We start from the raw sequence: 18,490 nt of genomic DNA, 5'->3' as shown, positions 1-18,490 counted from the left end.
GAAATATGAACAGTGCTGTTTGTTCGTTAGCGAGATTATACGCACAAACTACCAGGCGGAATTTCATTAAACTTGCTGATGAGCTGGAGCGTCGTCAAAGGAGGAATCGATTACATTTCAAGGTGCATCAGGAGCACTTCAGCTAACAATCTTGCAACTCTTCTTCTCATCAAATGTTTTCTCTGTTCTCGTTGTCTGAGAACCTTTGTGTATATCTAATATTTAGTTTATCGTTGTAAAAAGTATTTAAACTTACCTCTAAGCCTTTCTAACTTCTACAGGTAATGATTTAGTTACAGAGTGAAAAGAGAGAGATTACTCTCTCACACAAAAAACCTAAAGAAACACACCTTCTGAATCAATGTCGTCTTCACGTTGAAAATAAAATATAAAACACTTTTTTTTCTTTTTTCTTTCCTATTTTGAAGCTGTCAAATTGTCCCAATTCACGTAGCTGAAAAGATTACATCGATTCAAGCCTCTTTTGGAATTCTGCCAAGCATCATATTGATTTGTCACTGGTGGGTGTGATATGAAACATGCCACTTCATATCATCACATCTCGTACTCGTACAATGTTGTTCACATTACATACAAGTGTTTTTCTCGGGCCTCTTGCGTACACACATGCAGATTCCAGTATGTGAAAGCTCATGTTGTCAGCTTGAGACAGGAGTTTTCCAAACTGCATCAGTTTTCCAAAACCGTTTCCTTGACCAGATGACTCACAAATGGACACTGGTCCTTATCGGCACATCCACGGTGTTCCTGCACGCTCTTCCCTTCCTGCGTTAGACTGTTGACAGGACTCCTCCTGCGTAACGGACACAGACCAACAGCACAACCTGGAATTGTATCCACAGGGACGGTTGTTTCCTAGTTTTTTTTGCCAAACTTAAGGACATGATTCAGCTGCATACTGTATATAAACTGCCCCTGATTTTGTGAAAAACTGTCTCTGTTTCTTGTTTTACTCGCCACAAATTGATGGTAGAATTTAAATCAAGAATACAGTCATCAAATATTCTGACAAATATAATGAAAACGTGAGATTTTGTGTGTTTTCTTATTCAACTGTAAACATACAAGAGTACATTTATTTACATTTGTTGATATGCAGTTGCATTTAAGTGGACATAATCAAGGGATTCTGTTAGGTTTCAGTTTATTTTCTTGGGCTTTTCTCGATGTTTTACTTCCTTCTTTATGTACTTCCTGCTTTATTTTCAAAGTCTGGTTTCTGGTGCATGTGGTTCTAGTTTGACCTCCCTGTTGTCCTCTCTGGCTCTGGGTTTCTTCTCAGTCTGTGGTTTTCTTTCGTTATGTTTGTATTCCTGTCGCCGTGCAGCTTGAATTAAAAGGACTTTGTCTGAACTCCTGCCGTCTCTGTCTCCCGACGCTATTCTGTGTTTCCTGACGCATCTGACATGATTGCGAGCCAGCGCGAGTTACTCAAATGTATTTTGCTGTCTGCCACACTTGACAGCTGATTGTTTTGCGAATAACGCTCAGTAAAACGCTGGACTTTCAAGCACACTCCCGTGGAAAGCCCACATTTGAAAGCCATGAGCCAGAAACGCTGTCTGTAAGCACTACTGTTCCATACGTCTATCTCAGGGGTCGGCAACCCAAAATGTTGAAAGAGCCATATTGGACCAAAAACACAAAAAACAAATATGCCTGGAGCCGCAAAAAATGAAAACTCTTGTATAAAGCCTGAATTATGGTCTGCGTTAAAGGAGCATGAGGTTCCTTTTAAGAAATGAGACTCTCTAGCGCCACCCTTCACCACGACGGCCGTCGGGGGTACTGCAGCCAACAGCGAAGCTGGCACAGGAGAACGGGGAGAACGTGCATGCAGCGTCATGTGACGTCACATCCGCAGGACAGCGCAGGAAATTTGGGCCCGAATTGCAGCACATTTTGCAGCACACAGCCTGTTCAAGGCAACGGAGAGATACACTAGGGGCTCATTCTTTTGGGTTTGGAACGCTTCATCTGACATTATTACTAGAAAACTTAAAACGTATACAAATTTTTTTCATAAATCCTGCCTCAATCCTGCCTCAAGCTCCTTTAAATCGACGCAGAGAGTACGCCGTAGGCTCTGCGTTGGTGTAACGCGGAACCATAAATCAGTCTTAAGACTTAGAACGAAGGCAACACGTGCTGCATGTATCTATATTAGTTATAACTCCGGGAAGATTTTTTCACTTGCACTTGCACTTCGAGAAAAAAGTTGAAATGTCGAGAAAAAAGTCAAAATTTCAAGAAAAAAGTCGAAATGTTGAGAAAAAAGTCGAAATGTCAAGAAAAAAGTTGAAATGTCGAGAAAAAAGTCGAAATGTCGAGATTAAAAAGGCAAAATTTCAAGAAAAAAGTTGAAATGTTGAGAAAAAAGTCGAAATAACAAGAAAAAAGTCGAAATGTCGAGAAAAAAGTCGAAATGTCGAGATTAAAAAGGAAAGGAAAAAGGAAGAAAAAAAGAAAAAAAGGGAAAAAAGAAGAAAAAAGAAGGAAAAAAGGACAAAAAAGGAAAAAAGAAGGGAAAAAAGGAAAAAAATTAGAAAAAAAAGGAAAAAAAAAGGTCAAACATTTTTGAAAAAGCTCCAGGGAGCCAATAGGGCGGCGCTAAAGAGCCGAATGTGGCTCTGGAGCTGCGGGTTGCCGACCCCTGGTTTATCTTGTATTGGCAGTTGGGGCGTACATATATTTGACAAAAAACTTTGTGGGTACACAAGGTTCAAATTGCTTAGTTTGAACAATGAACCACCAATACTGTCCAGTTATTTCATCTAATACCTCACGGAAATCCAGTACCTCATACAAGCAGCCTTGTATGGTTTTATCACCCCCTTTACCACGTCATCTAAATCCAGCTGTAGCTCTTTGCTTGTTGCGGTTCTTACAGTTGATGACTTATACTCTGGCACTGGAGTCGTGGTTGTTGAAGACGTACTCTTTTATAGGTTTTGTTTATCGTAGCTTGGTTTGCATCTCTGTGTTCCGTACGTTACCCTTATCCGTCAGCGACAAGGATATCTGGTGTCACTTGGATCGCCCAATGAAACAGCTTGCCCCAGAGACTCGTGTGGGGGACTAGAGATGTGTAATCACCTCTACTGAAGTACATTATGATGCTCAAATGCATCTAAACATCTCTGACCTTTGAAGTAAATACACCTACATGTAAGGTTGTGTTTTCCCAGAGTGTAATATGCTCACTATTTAAGCTCAGCATGAAAGATTTCAAAACAAACGACTAGCAGAAATACTCTGGATTGATCGTGCTTAGAGTCACAGAACAGATCATTTCAAAAACAGTGAGCACTTGTCATTCCTTGGGTTCGGGAGTCGAAGAATAAATCTTTAGCAATCAAGAATCTTAATCTATAGTCATATGGTCCAGCCACTGAAATCAATACACATTTGTGCTACTTTAAAAATATTTTCAGTTGGGTACACAGTGTGAATAAGGGATGTCAGGCTTTAAGATGGATCTCTCTTTCAAGACACCAGTAAACATCTGCGTGGCATCACAAGTGTCCACAGGCACTGCTCAGCCACCAGCACGTTTTATGCACGTGTTGCCGAGCATCATCAGGACAGCTTATAAGCTCGGGGAGTGTCTCATTTATAAGATGAGAAGGGGCCAGAGTCACATCTTCAGCACATTTCATGAACTCAGCCAAGTTTGCAAATGCCAGTCAGAGTGAAGCGGGGTGACATCCAGAGCACTTGCCGTCCACCCAAGTCATATCTCTAAGTGAGGGACCGTGCTTACTGTAAGCATATGAGCCAGAGAAAGTGCTGGAGTCTCTCCCTTCCCTTCCTCGTCTTAATGAGAGGAACCACACACACATCTCTGGCAATTTTTCACAATGACTCAGCCATCAATCACAGCAGCAGCTCGGAGGAAATGAGCTGAAGTTTCTTTGCATGCAGCATTTACAATAAAATATAGCACATCCGGTGAAAGTCTCAGAATATTTAAATCCAGAAAAACAAAAAGTCTCTTACATCATGAGTAGAGGCCGGGTAACTTATAAAACGGTGAGAATCATGAGAAAAGTGTATGGAAGCATAAAATCATAACATGGATTGGGCTCATGTGCTACTGTCTAACTACTGGCACTTAACTAGAAATCATGGCAACAACAGAAAGGTAAACCAATGGCATTTTTTTGTCTTTTTCTGAATTCCAGGGGTAAATGAGCCAGGAAATATGTGGTTTCTGTCTGGCAATCCTTCCACCGACCAACTCAACTAGAAATATCATCCGTGCATCCATGATGTGCTATTAACACGTATGAAAATGACTGAAAAGATGGAGGATAAAATAGATCTCCCAACATCAGTCTGACGCAGGAAGTAAGAGGAGAAAGCAGCTCAGACTGAGGAGCTAATTCACCGTTTATCCCTGCAGTCAACATCTGGCGAGCCCGAGAAGGAAAAGATGAGCCAGACTTTAGTGATTCTTGTCCCCTGCTGCTTCCTGGCATCGTCCCAGCATCGGAGCTGCAGAGCCGCAGACTGACGGAGTGTCAATAGCAAACACCAGAGCCTCTACCACTCTGGTGAACAGCACTGATGAAAAATCAGGAGCTAATTTCAGATTTATATATATAATTTATATATAATATATATATAATTTCGAGTCGGCTTATAAATGTGTTAATTGAAATGTGATTTATGGAATACTTACTTAATGACTCGCTAGCAACAGCACAAATAGCACTGTACTGGTATGAATGTTCAAAAAAGTAAGAGTTTTTGAAACTAGTGAAATACTGTCGCTTTAAGAAGTCACTCCAAGATCTCAATTTGCACATATGCAAATTCTATAAATGCATATGTAATCTTTGTTAATAGGGCCTAATGTGTTTCAGGGGCAGCTGTGGCTCAAAAGCTTGAGAAGCTTCTCCTCCACCTGGATATTCATCTCCTCCAGCTATGAATTAACTCTCAGCTCCATATGGAACACATTGTCAGAGCTATATAAGATTGAGTTAAGTGGCACTATATAAGTGCCAAGTATGTAACGTTTAGGGCTTTCCGATCATCACACCTGTCACTCCATCCACAGACTTCACTAAAGGGTTTCAGTTTGTCGACTTAATTTTCACAATGCCATTTTCAACACCTGTTTGTAAACCGTGCCCTGCAATAAAACATGATTCAAACCAACATCAAGGATGACTTTGAACATTAACACTGATGGGAATTCCTATTTATAGCATAAAAGGCCTACTAATTGCGTTAAACCTCAATTTACTTCTATGTATGCTAATGTTTGCAGCTGATCATTTCTTGTTTTGCTGTGAATCCTCGGGGTCAAAGAGAGACGGGCCGGTTTTAACTGCTCTAACCAGCACCGTTACGTCTCACTGAAGGCCAACAAACAACAGCAGAGCTGAAAAAGGAAAAAGTCAAAGGATTCCTAACATTCACTTGGTATTTTTCAAAGGAGACATGTAAAGATTAATCTTTAAATGCAGAAATTGCTTTTTTTTGTCAATAGATTTGGCATCTTCTCTGCAACAATTAAAGCTACATTTATTTATTTTGTCCTATCGGAACCAACAGAACATGGTGTAAGTATAACATAAGGCTTAATGCTGCTGTTCTGCATTAAACTGAAGAAATAAGCATTTATTGAAAGTTGTGTTGTAAATCTAACTCCAATATTTACTTTTAGGTGTTAACCAAATCTTGTGGGAATCTGTATTTTAATGAGCTTAGGCTCTGCAAGGTTCATTAGCACGTTGGAAACTCTGTCATTGGATCTGTTATCTGCGGTACCTCTGGGGTGCAAAATGCAATATTATTGGAGAAAAACAAACAAACCAGCAATCAAATGAATGTTGCAAGAAAACTTGTAATGTCAACATGCCCAAAATTTGGAAGCATCACAATCTGTGGGAAGCCCATCTAAGATACAGAATACCACGATCCATGAATATTAAGAAATGTCAGCACTTAACATTCAGATTTATTCCAACCCTTATCAGGTATCTTAACTTCTAACCCTGAGCATTCACAAGTGAGAGAAGGAAGTGAAAGGAAGTTTGTGGAGTAATGCCATCCTGCACTCTTACTCATTCCCTTAATCAAAAGATGTCCAGATACCATTTTTTCCCCTTTCTGATAAAATTGTGTTACCTGGGCTTTCAAAATTGGATGATACAGAGTACCGATCAGAAAATAGCCTTCATGTCAGACGACCAGATGTCCATCATTCAGCTCATTCCTGGACCTACTTCTCTTTACTTTAGCTGACATGACAAATCTTCAGTCAGTCTCTTACAGTAGAGCAAGAGCGGTTTCAGAGATGTTGTACAAAACCATCGGCTGTTATTGCTGTGGCTTTTTTCGGCGGTCTCCTTTTTCAGAAAAGCCAAGTACAGAGTCTGCTACTGGGTTTTCTTAGGTCTTTCTCTTTTGACTTTATAAACTAACGCTCTTTCACCTGATGGCTTCTTCAATACTTTGAGGTTGTTTTACATTAACCACAAGATAGCTCAGTCTAACAACTCGCACCCGGCTGCTCAAAACAGGATGTTGCAAGGCAGTATATTGTGCAACTTCCTGTACTGACTTTTAGACCACTGAAGAAGAATTATTTTGAAAAACCCTGCTGGCGAAAATGACACGGTATCAGATGTTGCACAGACATAAACACTCACAGCTACTTATACCCTTGTTTTTAGTAGAATCACTGAAGCCGGTATTGGAACCACAACACCTCGACTCATAAATGTTCATGCTAACAAGCCAAAACCATCAAACGCTCACATCGACACTCACATTCATAGTGAAACTCATCATTAATGAACTTTAAACACCTTGAGGTGGTGGGGTGAAGGTGGCTCACCTGGAGGACTTGGCTGCTGTGAAAGGGAACAAGGCGATGCTCTAGAGCAGGGGTGTCAAACTCATTTTTCTTGGCGGGCCGGATTTGACCAATATTTTTCTCGCGGGCCGCACGCTCAAAATAACAAAAACGGTGCGAACATTTTATTTTTTTTACTATTGTTATCTAATCCAATATCAGTTTAGTTAATTTTAAAGGAAATATGCACTTTGTTTACACTCTAATTATGTAAAATATATTTCTTCAGGATCTTTTCTTGAAATTTCTCTTTTTTTTTCAAATTATGTAAGATACTTTTAACATAATTTTACAAAGATTAACAGAAACAAGTATGTTTTTTTTATATTTCGCTTTTTTATAGGAAATTTAATTAAAAGCAAAATCTTTCTTATTACATCCGAGAGTGTTTCTTTGTGATTTAGAGATTTTTCCAGTACAATTAAGTGTATTTATTTTTAAAAATTGGCGCGGATATTCACGCGAGTGTGCCGAAAAAGTCAGCACTTCTCTTTTAACTGTTTTACTTTATCACTATCCTCGTATTCAAAACTGAAATTCTCCGAATAAATATCTTTTATCATCTTTTTTAGCAGTGATATCTTTCCTTCGAAAATATATAATAGTAGTCAGTTAATAAAAATAAACCACAGTCTACAAAGAAATAAAATCGGCAAATGCATTCTAGAAAGCTAAAAAAATTTCGAAAACTGCTCTCTTTGTGGAATAACGATGGATTTGTAGAAGAAATATATTATGGGATATGCTGCGATTCATGGCAATTATTTATGCCTTCCTTTTTAGTAAATTAACATTTCGTTTTTTTGCGTTGGAAACTTCGCATGAAAATCTCTCTCGGGCCGCACATTTGACACCCCTGCTCTAGAGGCAGTACGGCTGGCAAGCAGGCAATCTCTGCAGCGCATTTACCCTTCTGAATGTTTCATTTCAATTACTCCATTTGACTTATTTAAGGAGCAAGAAGTCTGCGTTCTTAGATGCCTTCAGATGTCTCAGGGACAAAGCTTGCTGTCAATCCCACCTCCATCGCGCCTTCCACCTGTGGGCTCCGACTCAAATTTGGGGGGGGGATTAGTCCTACTATTTATCTGTAAACCAAATAAATTATGCTTGGATGGAGTCTAAACGCCAAACTTAAATATGTGTTACAATTAAAGCGTTTCAAACTTACTCCGCGAGTTGTCTGGTTGAAATAGCTGCTAATGGTTGCTTTGCAAGCTTTGATCCTGACCTGAACCCTTAGTTTCCAACCCTGAACCTGTGGTCAGAGACAGTGGTCTGTCTAAGCTTTTTGTACAGTTATTTGTACTATTTATGATGAGTACTGTACCTTAAAATCCCCCCCCAATACAGCTGTCATAGAAGTCATATCTAACCATGGAGACCAAAACTGTCTTCCTCCAGCCTGTAAATATGTGTATTTCTACAGCAAAGTTGGACGTTTTAACATGGAAGGTTAATGAAGATTGATTTTTGGAACCGGCCTCCTCTTGTTTACTCCTCAGTTGCTATAATATGAAAATGAAAACTGAAAAGTTTCTGCAGGAAAGTGTGTGCTTACCTCTGTTCACAGCTCTTGCCAGCAAGCAAGCTCCAGTTGACTCCTGTGGTTCCTGCATAGCTCATCAAAGTCAAGTTAAGCATACAGTATCTGTAAAGAATTCATTGGTTCCACGAGCAATGATATTGAAATATTTATTACAGCTTATGAAATCACTGCTTCTATTGTTAAGCAGACCAGAGCATACAGAGCACATCCACAGTTGCTGGGCCAAAATTGACTTGGCACTGAAATGGACAGAGTGCTAATGAGAAATCTTAACATATGATTTAAAAATAAAATAAAAAAGGAAACAAAATACTTGATCAAACTGCAATTTGGAGGTCCTTTTGTCTTATCCATATAGAAAAATTTCCAACACACCAGAACTTCTGTCGTAACTTTGTGATGAATCTTAATCAGCCATTTATTTGTTGGCAAACAAGCTTCACTATTACAACAAATATCAATGATGGGGTCATTCATCTTGAAAGCTGATACAAAAAATAAAATAAAACAAAATAAATAAGAAGCATTTATTATAGCCAATAATAAAAACTTCTTTGTGCCACTATGCTTACTTTCATTGTTCATTCCCCAACCCTTTATTTAACAAATAAATAAATAAATGTCCTCCTTGAAGAAAAAGAAGAAAAAGAAAAACGCTCAAGTTTTTCGGGCTCCAAAAGCTCTTTCTTTAATAAGTAAAACCGCCAACCTTTTTGTTAGGACAAGTGCCTGGTGCTCATCAAGGTTCAATTTGTCCGGTTTCTGAGAAGGACAAGTGTTTTCTGAATCCCCATATAAATGCAGAATGCATTATAAACCTTTCAGAGGAACACATCATCATTCTGTCTCCTTGAAGCTCTTCTATCTACACAGGGAGGGGGGAAATGATAGAAGAAGAAGAAGAAATCAAATAGAAACAGACAACTGACCTGAAAACAAAAGTGAATACGCCTCACAGATATGTCTAGACATTAAGTGTGTTTTGTGTTACTTTGTTTCTATTTAGATGGTAATTTCTTGGAAATGATAAAACAGAAAACCAGAGTGGTACCAAAAATCCAGAGAGGCCAGCACAACAGAACAAAACTGTCCCTAATCACTACATTTACAGAGACAAAAGGTTTGCTCAGAACAAAACAAAAAGGAAAAAAAAAAAGCATACTATTATGTGCAATGCTAGTTATCTGTACAGTTACAGAGAAATATGTCATAATCCTCTTATTAGTTTTTTTTCCCTCTTAACAACTGTTATTACAGTAAAATGAATGGAAAAAAGGAACATCTATGCTTGAAAGCATACAATCAATAATCATTTATGGTAACTGTCCAAAATGCGTGTTTTTTTTAAGTTTTTTTTCTAAGCTTTTCTTTCATTGAAGGGACACTTCAGCAAACAAAATGTGCTGCAACTCAACAAAGAGGAAGAAAATCTTTCAAAAAGTCAATATAGATACAGAAGTATAATAAAATAGTCCTTTTTTCATTTTTCAAATTTCCCCATCTATTCTGGTGAAGTCTATAGCTCAGACTTTGGGACTATCCAGTTCCTCTTGACTGTCAGACTATATCGCATAGACCTAAAAATCCTGTCTCTTTTCACAATGAGACAAAACACGTCAAACCACAGAGGGTTTTTAAAGGTGTGGGAGGGAGGAGGAAGAAGAGGTGGTGGTGGGGGACACGACATCAACATCCTGCAATGCCTAAACAAATGTAGTCACATATTAGCCCCCATTTTCGTTGCAAATATTATCCTGTCCGTGGTCTTCAAGAGCAAGAGTACAGCTGTCCGCTCTGCATCAGTCTTTGGGACAACAATAAAGAGAAAAGGCTACCACTGCCAACGACGGATGGAGCGAGGGAGCACGGGGGAGAAAACAGGACTACGGGGGATTACAGGTGTGTGAAGGGGAAAGGTTGGGAGTGTCTGGACCTATAGGCTGGTCACCAGGTGTGAGGGTTCCTGGTGGGCCTCTTCTGCAGACTGATCCTCTCTGTTAGGTGGGACGATGAAGCCGTCGCTGCTGCCTCGTCCCAGCTGGTAGTAGGAGTACAGCTGGTGCAGGTGGTTACGCGAGCCCAAGTTTGGCATGCTCTTGTAGTAAACGTCGTCTGAGCTGGCCTCCGGGCTCTTGCCGTCCCCGCCCTCCTTGGAGCCGTCGGCAGCAGACTCTGCAGACACGTCGGTGAGGCCGGGCAGCATGGGCATGCTGGTGTAGAGGGAGTCTCTCTGGTGGTTGTGGCTGGGCGTCGAGCCCTCGTCCTCGGTGTGCTCGTTGTTGAGTAAAGGAAAGAAGCTTTCGCTGTTCTCCTGGGGGATCCTCCGTCGAGAAGAGGAGGAAGCGGTGGTGGAGGAGAACGGATGGTGGGGCAGCGGGAGGGTCGGCGGCGCTGACTGATGGAGGTGATTGTGAATGTTGTCCACTGCCTGCAGGGACGGGGGTGGCTTCTGTGGCAACAGCGGGGCGTTGGACTCCTCGCGTATTAACTCCAGGCCGAGGCCTTCGTCGTGGTGCGGGACAAAGGTGGAGTGATCGTCCAGTCCCAGTGCAACATTCACGCCCATCCCCACTCCCAGGCCCATCCCGTATCCGCTGTCCTTGCCGCCGTTGCTAACGTTGTTGACCAGCTTGTTCATGAGGTTCCGGTTCTGCTCGTTCGAGCGCTCGTGGGAATTGTTGAGGTAGGAGGGGATATAATTGGAGGTGAGCTCTTTCAGGATCTTCTTTTCAAGGGTAGTCTCCTTGTGGTTGTAGCCCCTATCGATGATCTGGACACAGTCACTCATGTACTCGGCGCTGGCGATGCTGTAGCTGTTGCCATGGTTACCATTCAGTGGTAGAGTATCCATGACACTTGTATCCCGGGCATTGTTCAGGATTCCCTCTGGAATGAGAGACACGGATGGGGGAGTTTGGGGAGGGGAGTAGTGGTCAAAAAAACCAGGTGAGATATAACTGCCACAAATAAATGCCAGTCATCTGCAAACATTAATCCAAACACATCTTTTTTTTAACTGCGTTTTTTTTCTCTTTTAAGATATGCTCTGCCTTTAAGAGTCGTTTTATTTCAGCAAATGTGGGTATCAACTTACCTTGTTGCAAGCAAAAAAAAAAAAAAGTTTGAAACCCAAATGGAGAATAATCTATCGTAGAAATGAAACATTTATATATGTGCGACACACAACACTAATTTTAACCACAGCACGAATACACAAAGCTTTAACAGGCAACACAGACGGTTAAAAATAAATAAGTATATAAAAGCCATGCAATTCCCTCTTCGAGAACAACCACAACACAGAGCAGCAAATATTGGACACCATCCATATTGTCCCACATGAGCATTGCAATTTCACAATTTATTTATATGTGAAGATAACTAGCTCCCCCTTCAAAAATTAATTTGTTAAAAATATCTTTGGAAACATGCTACACTTTAAGGAAGAAGACTTTCTGTTCCCTCTCTTGCACCAACATCGAGCTTTCATATTTCATCACTTTAACCGTGCTATCAACATCAAAGCAAATATCTGACGATAATTCAAACTACTTCAGACAAGGCCATCCAGCTTGTTATAAGTGTCAAACTCTCTGTCTGACCTCTTGAAAATTTGACAAGATACATTTCTCAGAGCTTCAAGAAGTGTAACAGCTTGATCAAAGGTAGTCATGTCAAAATGTAAGAAGATAAGTGGTTGAACAAAGGAATGACACTCTGAAGAAATTGTAGATCGATTCAGTGTCTGATGAAATGTTGACGTGAGTCTGAATGTAAACTGTAATCAAATTAGTGATTTAAGAGAGTGATATCAAATGGGCGATGAATATGCAAGCTGCATTAAGCTGCCTCCATTTTTTTTTTCTTTCTCCAATCACACGTACTACAAGCGTTGGAGTCCAGGCTGGGATTTAAACACATTTTCAGGTCTTTTTGCAATTTAAAGGGGCCTTAATTCACAAAAGAACCTTATTTCTTCCAAAAGGGAATGACATTGTTTTCATTACCCCTTTGTCAGCATCGAGTGAAAAGAAAGTAAAAGCCAAAGTCAATTACATTTGATAAGCAATGTTTAGTTTGACTCCCATACTTGTCTCTCTGTAGGGCTCTTTTAGGGACAGCATGAGGGAAAGAAGAAAACACAATAAGCATAACAGGTAGAAAGAGCAAAGTGCACAAACATTATGCTGATGACGCATCAAGGAAATGTATTTGGAATGCAATTGTTTTTATGCCACCATGGAAATCTGGTGCGTTTGCAGAACGAATGCTGGTGTAATTTCTTAGGAAAAAAAAAACACTCCACTGTAACACTTTGGAGAATCCTTGGACTAAAATATGGCAAAGGTCTTTTCGCATCAAGTACACCGATAAATCTTTTGATGCATTTGCATTTTCATTCCTCCAGATATTTCTTTTCCATCTGTGGTGATGTAAGTGAATTATATCCCTTCATCACAGCTGCAATGCAACTGCTTGTATTGCGTACATAAATTATCCGCTGATCAAAGCTATCTGTGAGTTTTATCTCGCCTTTACATGAGTTTCCCAGTTTTACAGAGTTGCAAAGTTAGAATAATCTCATATTGACTGCTGAGAGGTGGAATAAAATAATAAAAGCTCTGCAGAGAGGAAAAATTGCATTCCAACAGTCAGAATGAGGCAGAATAAAGTGGATAGCTTGCTTGTTGATCGGACATGAATACCAAGAATTAATATTTATAGTGGCATAGAATTATGTAAAATCATTTATGGATCAAATTTATGTATAAAACCCTAATTTTGAAAAAAATCAATGATGATTTCCGTGATAATTAGGAGTCTTAAACAAAACTGTGCTTTTTTTCTACAAATGAAATGATTAGTAACGCTCATGAATGCTCTATTCTCTTAGACACAACAAAAATGATTTTGTATTTTTAAATTTCTGCATCAATTTCATTTAGAATAATAACCAAACAGTAGCATTTAATAGAATAAAGCCAAAGAGACGACAGACATGGCACACAAGCTTCACTGACAACATTGGAGCACATTTAAAATAAATGACTGGCGATGTATCCGGCTCCCGGTGGGACACCCATTCCCACTTTCAAAGGATTTCCTCATTGTTACAGTTTTTGTTGGCCAAACAGCAAAGAGAGAGAGAGAGTGGGGGCTCAAAGTCATGATCTCCCCAAGAGCCAAGATACACCGCCAATGAAAAACCCCACAGCAAAACAAAACTGGGATTTTTTTTTTTTTTTTTTTTTATAAAGCTACAGCCCTGTAAGGGTTCATGATACACTAAGAGCAGTGCTTTTTGTTCCTTCTTTCCCTTCTTATTTGTCTTTTTCAAATTAGACTTTGCAAAAACTCAAAGGTGAACACTAGCAAGTCAGCTCAGTGCAAATCTCCAATGATTTTGTTACATTACAGTTTCTGTAATACCAAGAATGTGTAGGGGGAAGAAAGGGAGAAAAAAACACTGCTCCAGCCAAAATGTTAAAGAATGAAAAGAAGCTAGCACACCTTGTGTGTTGTACATGCCCAGAGGGTTGTTATAGACTGCCGAATCCCCAAGCAATGTATTGTAGGGATTATTAGTGCCATGAGGACGTAGGAGTGCATTAGGTATAAGATGGTTAGCCATAGCCCCTGGAGCAGCCAGAGAGAGAGAGAGAGAGATAGAGTGAGACAGAGAAAAACAGAGGAGACAGACAGACGAGAACAAATTGAGGTATACATACATGGAGAAAGCGATAGAGAACATACATATCATCTGGGCAGATGCAGCTGAGCAATGGCAGCCATTAACATCCAAATGATCACATGATCATTACAGTGAAGGGGATATTGCTCTATGAAAATGGCAGAGCTGGAAACTGACGAGGCTAATGGGGCCGATGGAAAGGGTGTTAATTGTACTGTTGATGCCAGCCATTAGTGTAAAGGCTGCTGTTTGCTCCACATTCAGGCAGCGCACACGTGTTAACAAACTACAAACATACAAGGAAGCACCAACAGGGCAAACAGAACACATGTAAAGATCACATTTGTGGAGGACAGAATACAGTAATCACTGTGTTGGTAGTCCTGTCACGGTTTAGATCAGGGGTCATCAACCCGCGGCTCTAGAGCCGCATGCGGCTCTTTAGCGCCGCCCTAGTGGCTCCTGGAGCTTTTTCAAAAATGTTTGACCTTTTTTTTCTTTTTTTCTTATTTTTTTTTCCTTTTTTTCTTCCTTTTTCCTTTCCTTTTTAATCTCGACATTTTGACTTTTTTCTCGAAATTTTGAATTTTCTCGACATTTCAACTTTTTTCTAGAGATTTGGACTTTTTTTTCGACATTTCGACTTTTTTCTCAAGATTGTACTTCAACATTAATCTCGACATCTGACTTTTTTCTCGAAATTTCGACTTTTTTCTCGAAATACTGACTTTTTTCTCCACATTTCGACTTTTTTCTCGACATTTCAACGTTTTTCTCGACATTGTGACTTTTTTCTTGAAGTGCAAAATGAAAAAAAAAATCTTCCCCCAGTTATAACTAATATAGAAACATGCAGCATGTGTTGTCTTCATTCTAAGGCTTATACAAGACTTTTCATTTTTTGCGGCTCCAGACATATTTGTTTTTTGTGTTTTTGGTCCAATACGGCTCTTTCAACATTTTGGGTTGCTGACCTCTGGTTTAGATCTATCAGAAGTTTAGACTCATTTATCTCTAAAAACACTGATATTGTTTCCTCATCTTGACAGATGTATTTAGCAACAAAAAAAACCGCAGCAACGGTCACTTGCAACACTACTGTTATTGCTTTTGGCACTGCTGAACTTATGAGCAGAAGTGGTGTAATATTTTCTTTCTTTTTCCCCCCCCGCAAAGCAAAGTTCAGTATTTGCTCATTCTCTTTACCGAACAGCTGAAATAACCTTTGAATGAAGTGATGTCCTCTCCTTAGTCAAGTTTGTCATTACTCTGCCTCAGCCTCGCCTCCTTCACACAAACAGAGCGCAGGTTCATTTTCCATTTATGCAACGCTGCGCGTCTTCAGACGCTCTTGCCCGAATGACTCATCAGTTTCCCATCCACATACAGCCGCACCAAAGCGTGCAACCTTCACAGTCTGAGGCCCGTGATTAGCTGCGGATTGGAAGCCTGCGAGCTTAAAACACGAATGAAAGCTGTTTGTTTTTCATCTGCGATGATAACATTTTTTTTATTTCCGAGCATTTGAATACATTATGCTGACTATCAAGAGTGCCGAAGATATTTGTGAGTCGCATTCATTTCTTGTTTACAAGATTTCTTTTCCCCCCTTTTGACATGATATGAAGCTATTATTGTCAAAGAAGCCAAATTGGAGAGTGGTGAGGGCGATGCATGGCTGTGGAGTATGGCGGAGCGGGTAAACATCTTTTATCTGAGGTGCAAGTACACAGCAATTAGATCCTGCAGCTGTATGTAGTCATTTTTTGCTGTTTTTTTCCTCTAATGATCTGAATCTGTCACACCAACACGAAAAGGTTTACTATAACAAAAACAGCGCATACAGTATATTTTATTTTGACACCGTTTTAATTATACAAGTACTTTTTTGTGTAGAAAAGAAGCGCTTTAATGACATTTAAAAAAGAAATAAAGTTCTGCTAATTTAGTCTAATCTTTCAGCGTTATTTATATTTTTTGTTTGAGCCTCGTATTAATTAAGCATGTTATAATTTTGCTCGGGAAACTGAATGCTGTTTTGATTTGGGGAATAAAGAAAAACAGTAATTTGTTGTCGATGGTGCTGCTTGCCCTAATTACTGTTTATTCCGTAAACACGGGCCGCTTTTTAGGATTCTCCCAATGACAGACCCCCGCACTTATTGTCTCTGTGTTGAGATTGGACAATTTCCAAAAATCACACTGATTGCATAGTTATAATCCTGAATACTGGTATAAATTGAACATGCAGTGCTATCAAGATGATTGCATGACTCTGCTCCCAAGGAGAGCACGGGAAGAGTGGCAGCTGCAGACTCCTTTTCTCGGATGCCAAGCGGGGGGAGCTCGGGCACAATGAATGCAAACAACAAATCAGCAAGAAATGCTCACTCTTCAGCACATAATTCCTTAATAACAACATGGGGACAGCCATAGATAAGTGCAATTCCATTTGCATCTGTTCCTTATGAATTAAGAGGGCAGAGCATGCTTCCCTGCACACTCTCAAAGATGGTGTGAGGGGTTTCTCTAACAGATCCGCTCTGGTAAGCAGCCAGGACCGTGAAAGTGCATCAATAATTTCTATATCTGCCTTTTGTCTTTATGGAAGATCCATGTTGGCCTTTCCTCAACACCTAACTTACAGTCCTACCTCTCTGCCTCAATTCAGCCCATGCACAATTGATAAAAGCTGCGACTGTTGGTGGTGCTAAGCTGAGTGCCTAATTATTGAGATCATGACACTTCCTCACTATGTCGAACATTAATCCATCATTGTAACTATGCATTAGCGTCTTTGCAAGCAGGAGCCCAGAGTGAATTTAGAGAGTGAGCAGTGTGGAACTGGAGCCCTCCATCAAGAGATGTGATGACTGCCGAGAGGAGGGAGGCATGCCAGCAACTACAGCCTTTGCAAATTATGTCGGATGTGGCCTGGCGGATATTTCTCTATCAGTCACCTCCGTTTCTGTTGCTGTCAAAAGCATTAAACCAAAATACTTTTTAACCCATGTTTCTCTAAGAATCATGCCCAAGGAATTGTTTTTCATTTTTCTATCCAGTATTTTTTCATGCAAAAACACTTTTCTATTCACAGTACTTGATGGGAACTGTGTTTTTGCTTGTTTGTTTATTTTCCACAGTTATCAAATGGACTTAAAGGCAGGGTAAGCGATGTCTGGATGAGGTCACTCCTGGTGATATCATTTCCCTGAGAAAACAGCTCTCCCAAGCCTCTCTTCCACCACCCCTAGTCATTTATTGCTTTGGGAGGGCATGCAGCCTCCACTTTTTGTTTTCGGTTTACAAAGCCAGGGCTGTCCACTAAGATTTTTTTTAGCTCTGTACTCACAAAATAGGCAGCCAGCAGATGGTGAGAAGACATTTAGAGAGTATAACAAAAAATGACCTGGGTAAGAAAGCGTATAGATTCACTTACCCTGCCTTTAGGCTTCATTTTGATACAATGATTGCCACAAACCTATGGTTGTCTTTAACACCTAATCCTTATAATTGCACGTGCCTTTTAAAATACAACTTAGTAGTACTTCAATAAATACCAGGTATAAATAATGTGTAAAAGTTCAAGTGAAAAAGAATTTATCCTTCCAGTATCATTCACATATTTGTCTTAATTCAAGAAAAAAAAAGGCAGGGAAAATTTTGCCCGTGCATTTCTGACAGCACTTTTTATGCATCTCATTTCTTCAACTTAAAACATGTGATTTCAAAGCTGGAAGTAATTAGGAGCTGAATAGGAGATAGATTTTTTTTTAAATTACTTGGAATAATTATTTTAATTAACTGAACAATCTGAAGAGAACTTGTGAGAAACCACTGATTTGCCTTGATTGGACATGTTGAATAAGAGTTTCGTATGAAACGTTCCCTGATCTCTGTAAACACGCAAGTCTCATTAAGAGCAAAGCAATTATTATGTCAGTGCAAGAAAATGGCATTTTGAAATCAGTGAACGTCTGCTGTGAAGGCCAGTGTGCTGAAGAGTTGTCGGAGACAGTATTTCATGCAGGACCAAGTACCTCTGTTGAGTGACGCGGAGCTGTTGATGTCGCCGGTCATGAAAGAGGACTCGGACTGTTTTCTGACTGTGTCGTTCCACATTCGGCGGATGCGACTCTGCTGGCACAAACAACAAGGCAGAACACATCAGAATACTCACTCCGAGGGCTGTCAGGATGGTTAAATAATGAAAATGATAAAGACATAAGCAGAGTTCTTCGGGTCCTTAAGCTTCAGTCCTACTTATCTGTGGGGATAAGTAGCCCCCAATTAATGATGAGCTCCAGCATTAGAATAGGTAAAGTTAATAATAAAGTCATCAGTCAGGGCGTCTGAA

The 18,490-nt window shown here is 40.0% G+C and overlaps 1 protein-coding gene across 16 annotated transcripts in view; it reads right to left on the bottom strand.

Annotated features, from left to right (window-relative positions):
* Nucleotides 1-8,573: 8,573 nt before the first annotated feature.
* LOC133420771 (adhesion G protein-coupled receptor L3-like) overlaps nt 8,574-18,490 on the bottom strand; it is a 303,952-nt gene continuing 294,035 nt past the window's right edge. For 8 of the 16 annotated variants that reach the window (XM_061710576.1, XM_061710583.1, XM_061710582.1 and 5 more), the window contains 4 exons: nt 18,174-18,270; nt 13,953-14,078; nt 12,532-12,549; nt 8,574-11,327 (listed from right to left, as the gene is read on the bottom strand). In XM_061710576.1, coding sequence (XP_061566560.1) covers nt 10,375-11,327; nt 12,532-12,549; nt 13,953-14,078; nt 18,174-18,270 — 1,194 coding nt within the window. In that variant the 3' untranslated portion in view covers nt 8,574-10,374. Of the gene's footprint in view, nt 11,328-12,497; nt 12,550-13,952; nt 14,079-18,173; nt 18,271-18,490 lie in introns of all 16 variants that reach the window. The other 8 variants (XM_061710584.1, XM_061710585.1, XM_061710586.1 and 5 more) reach the window with 3 other exon arrangements.

Source organism: Cololabis saira, chromosome 20 (genome assembly GCF_033807715.1).
Source record: "Cololabis saira isolate AMF1-May2022 chromosome 20, fColSai1.1, whole genome shotgun sequence".
Taxonomy (NCBI): Eukaryota; Metazoa; Chordata; class Actinopteri; order Beloniformes; family Belonidae; genus Cololabis; species Cololabis saira.
The sequence above is the reverse complement of the archived record's forward strand: the minus strand, read 5'-3'. Positions and strand labels throughout refer to the sequence as shown.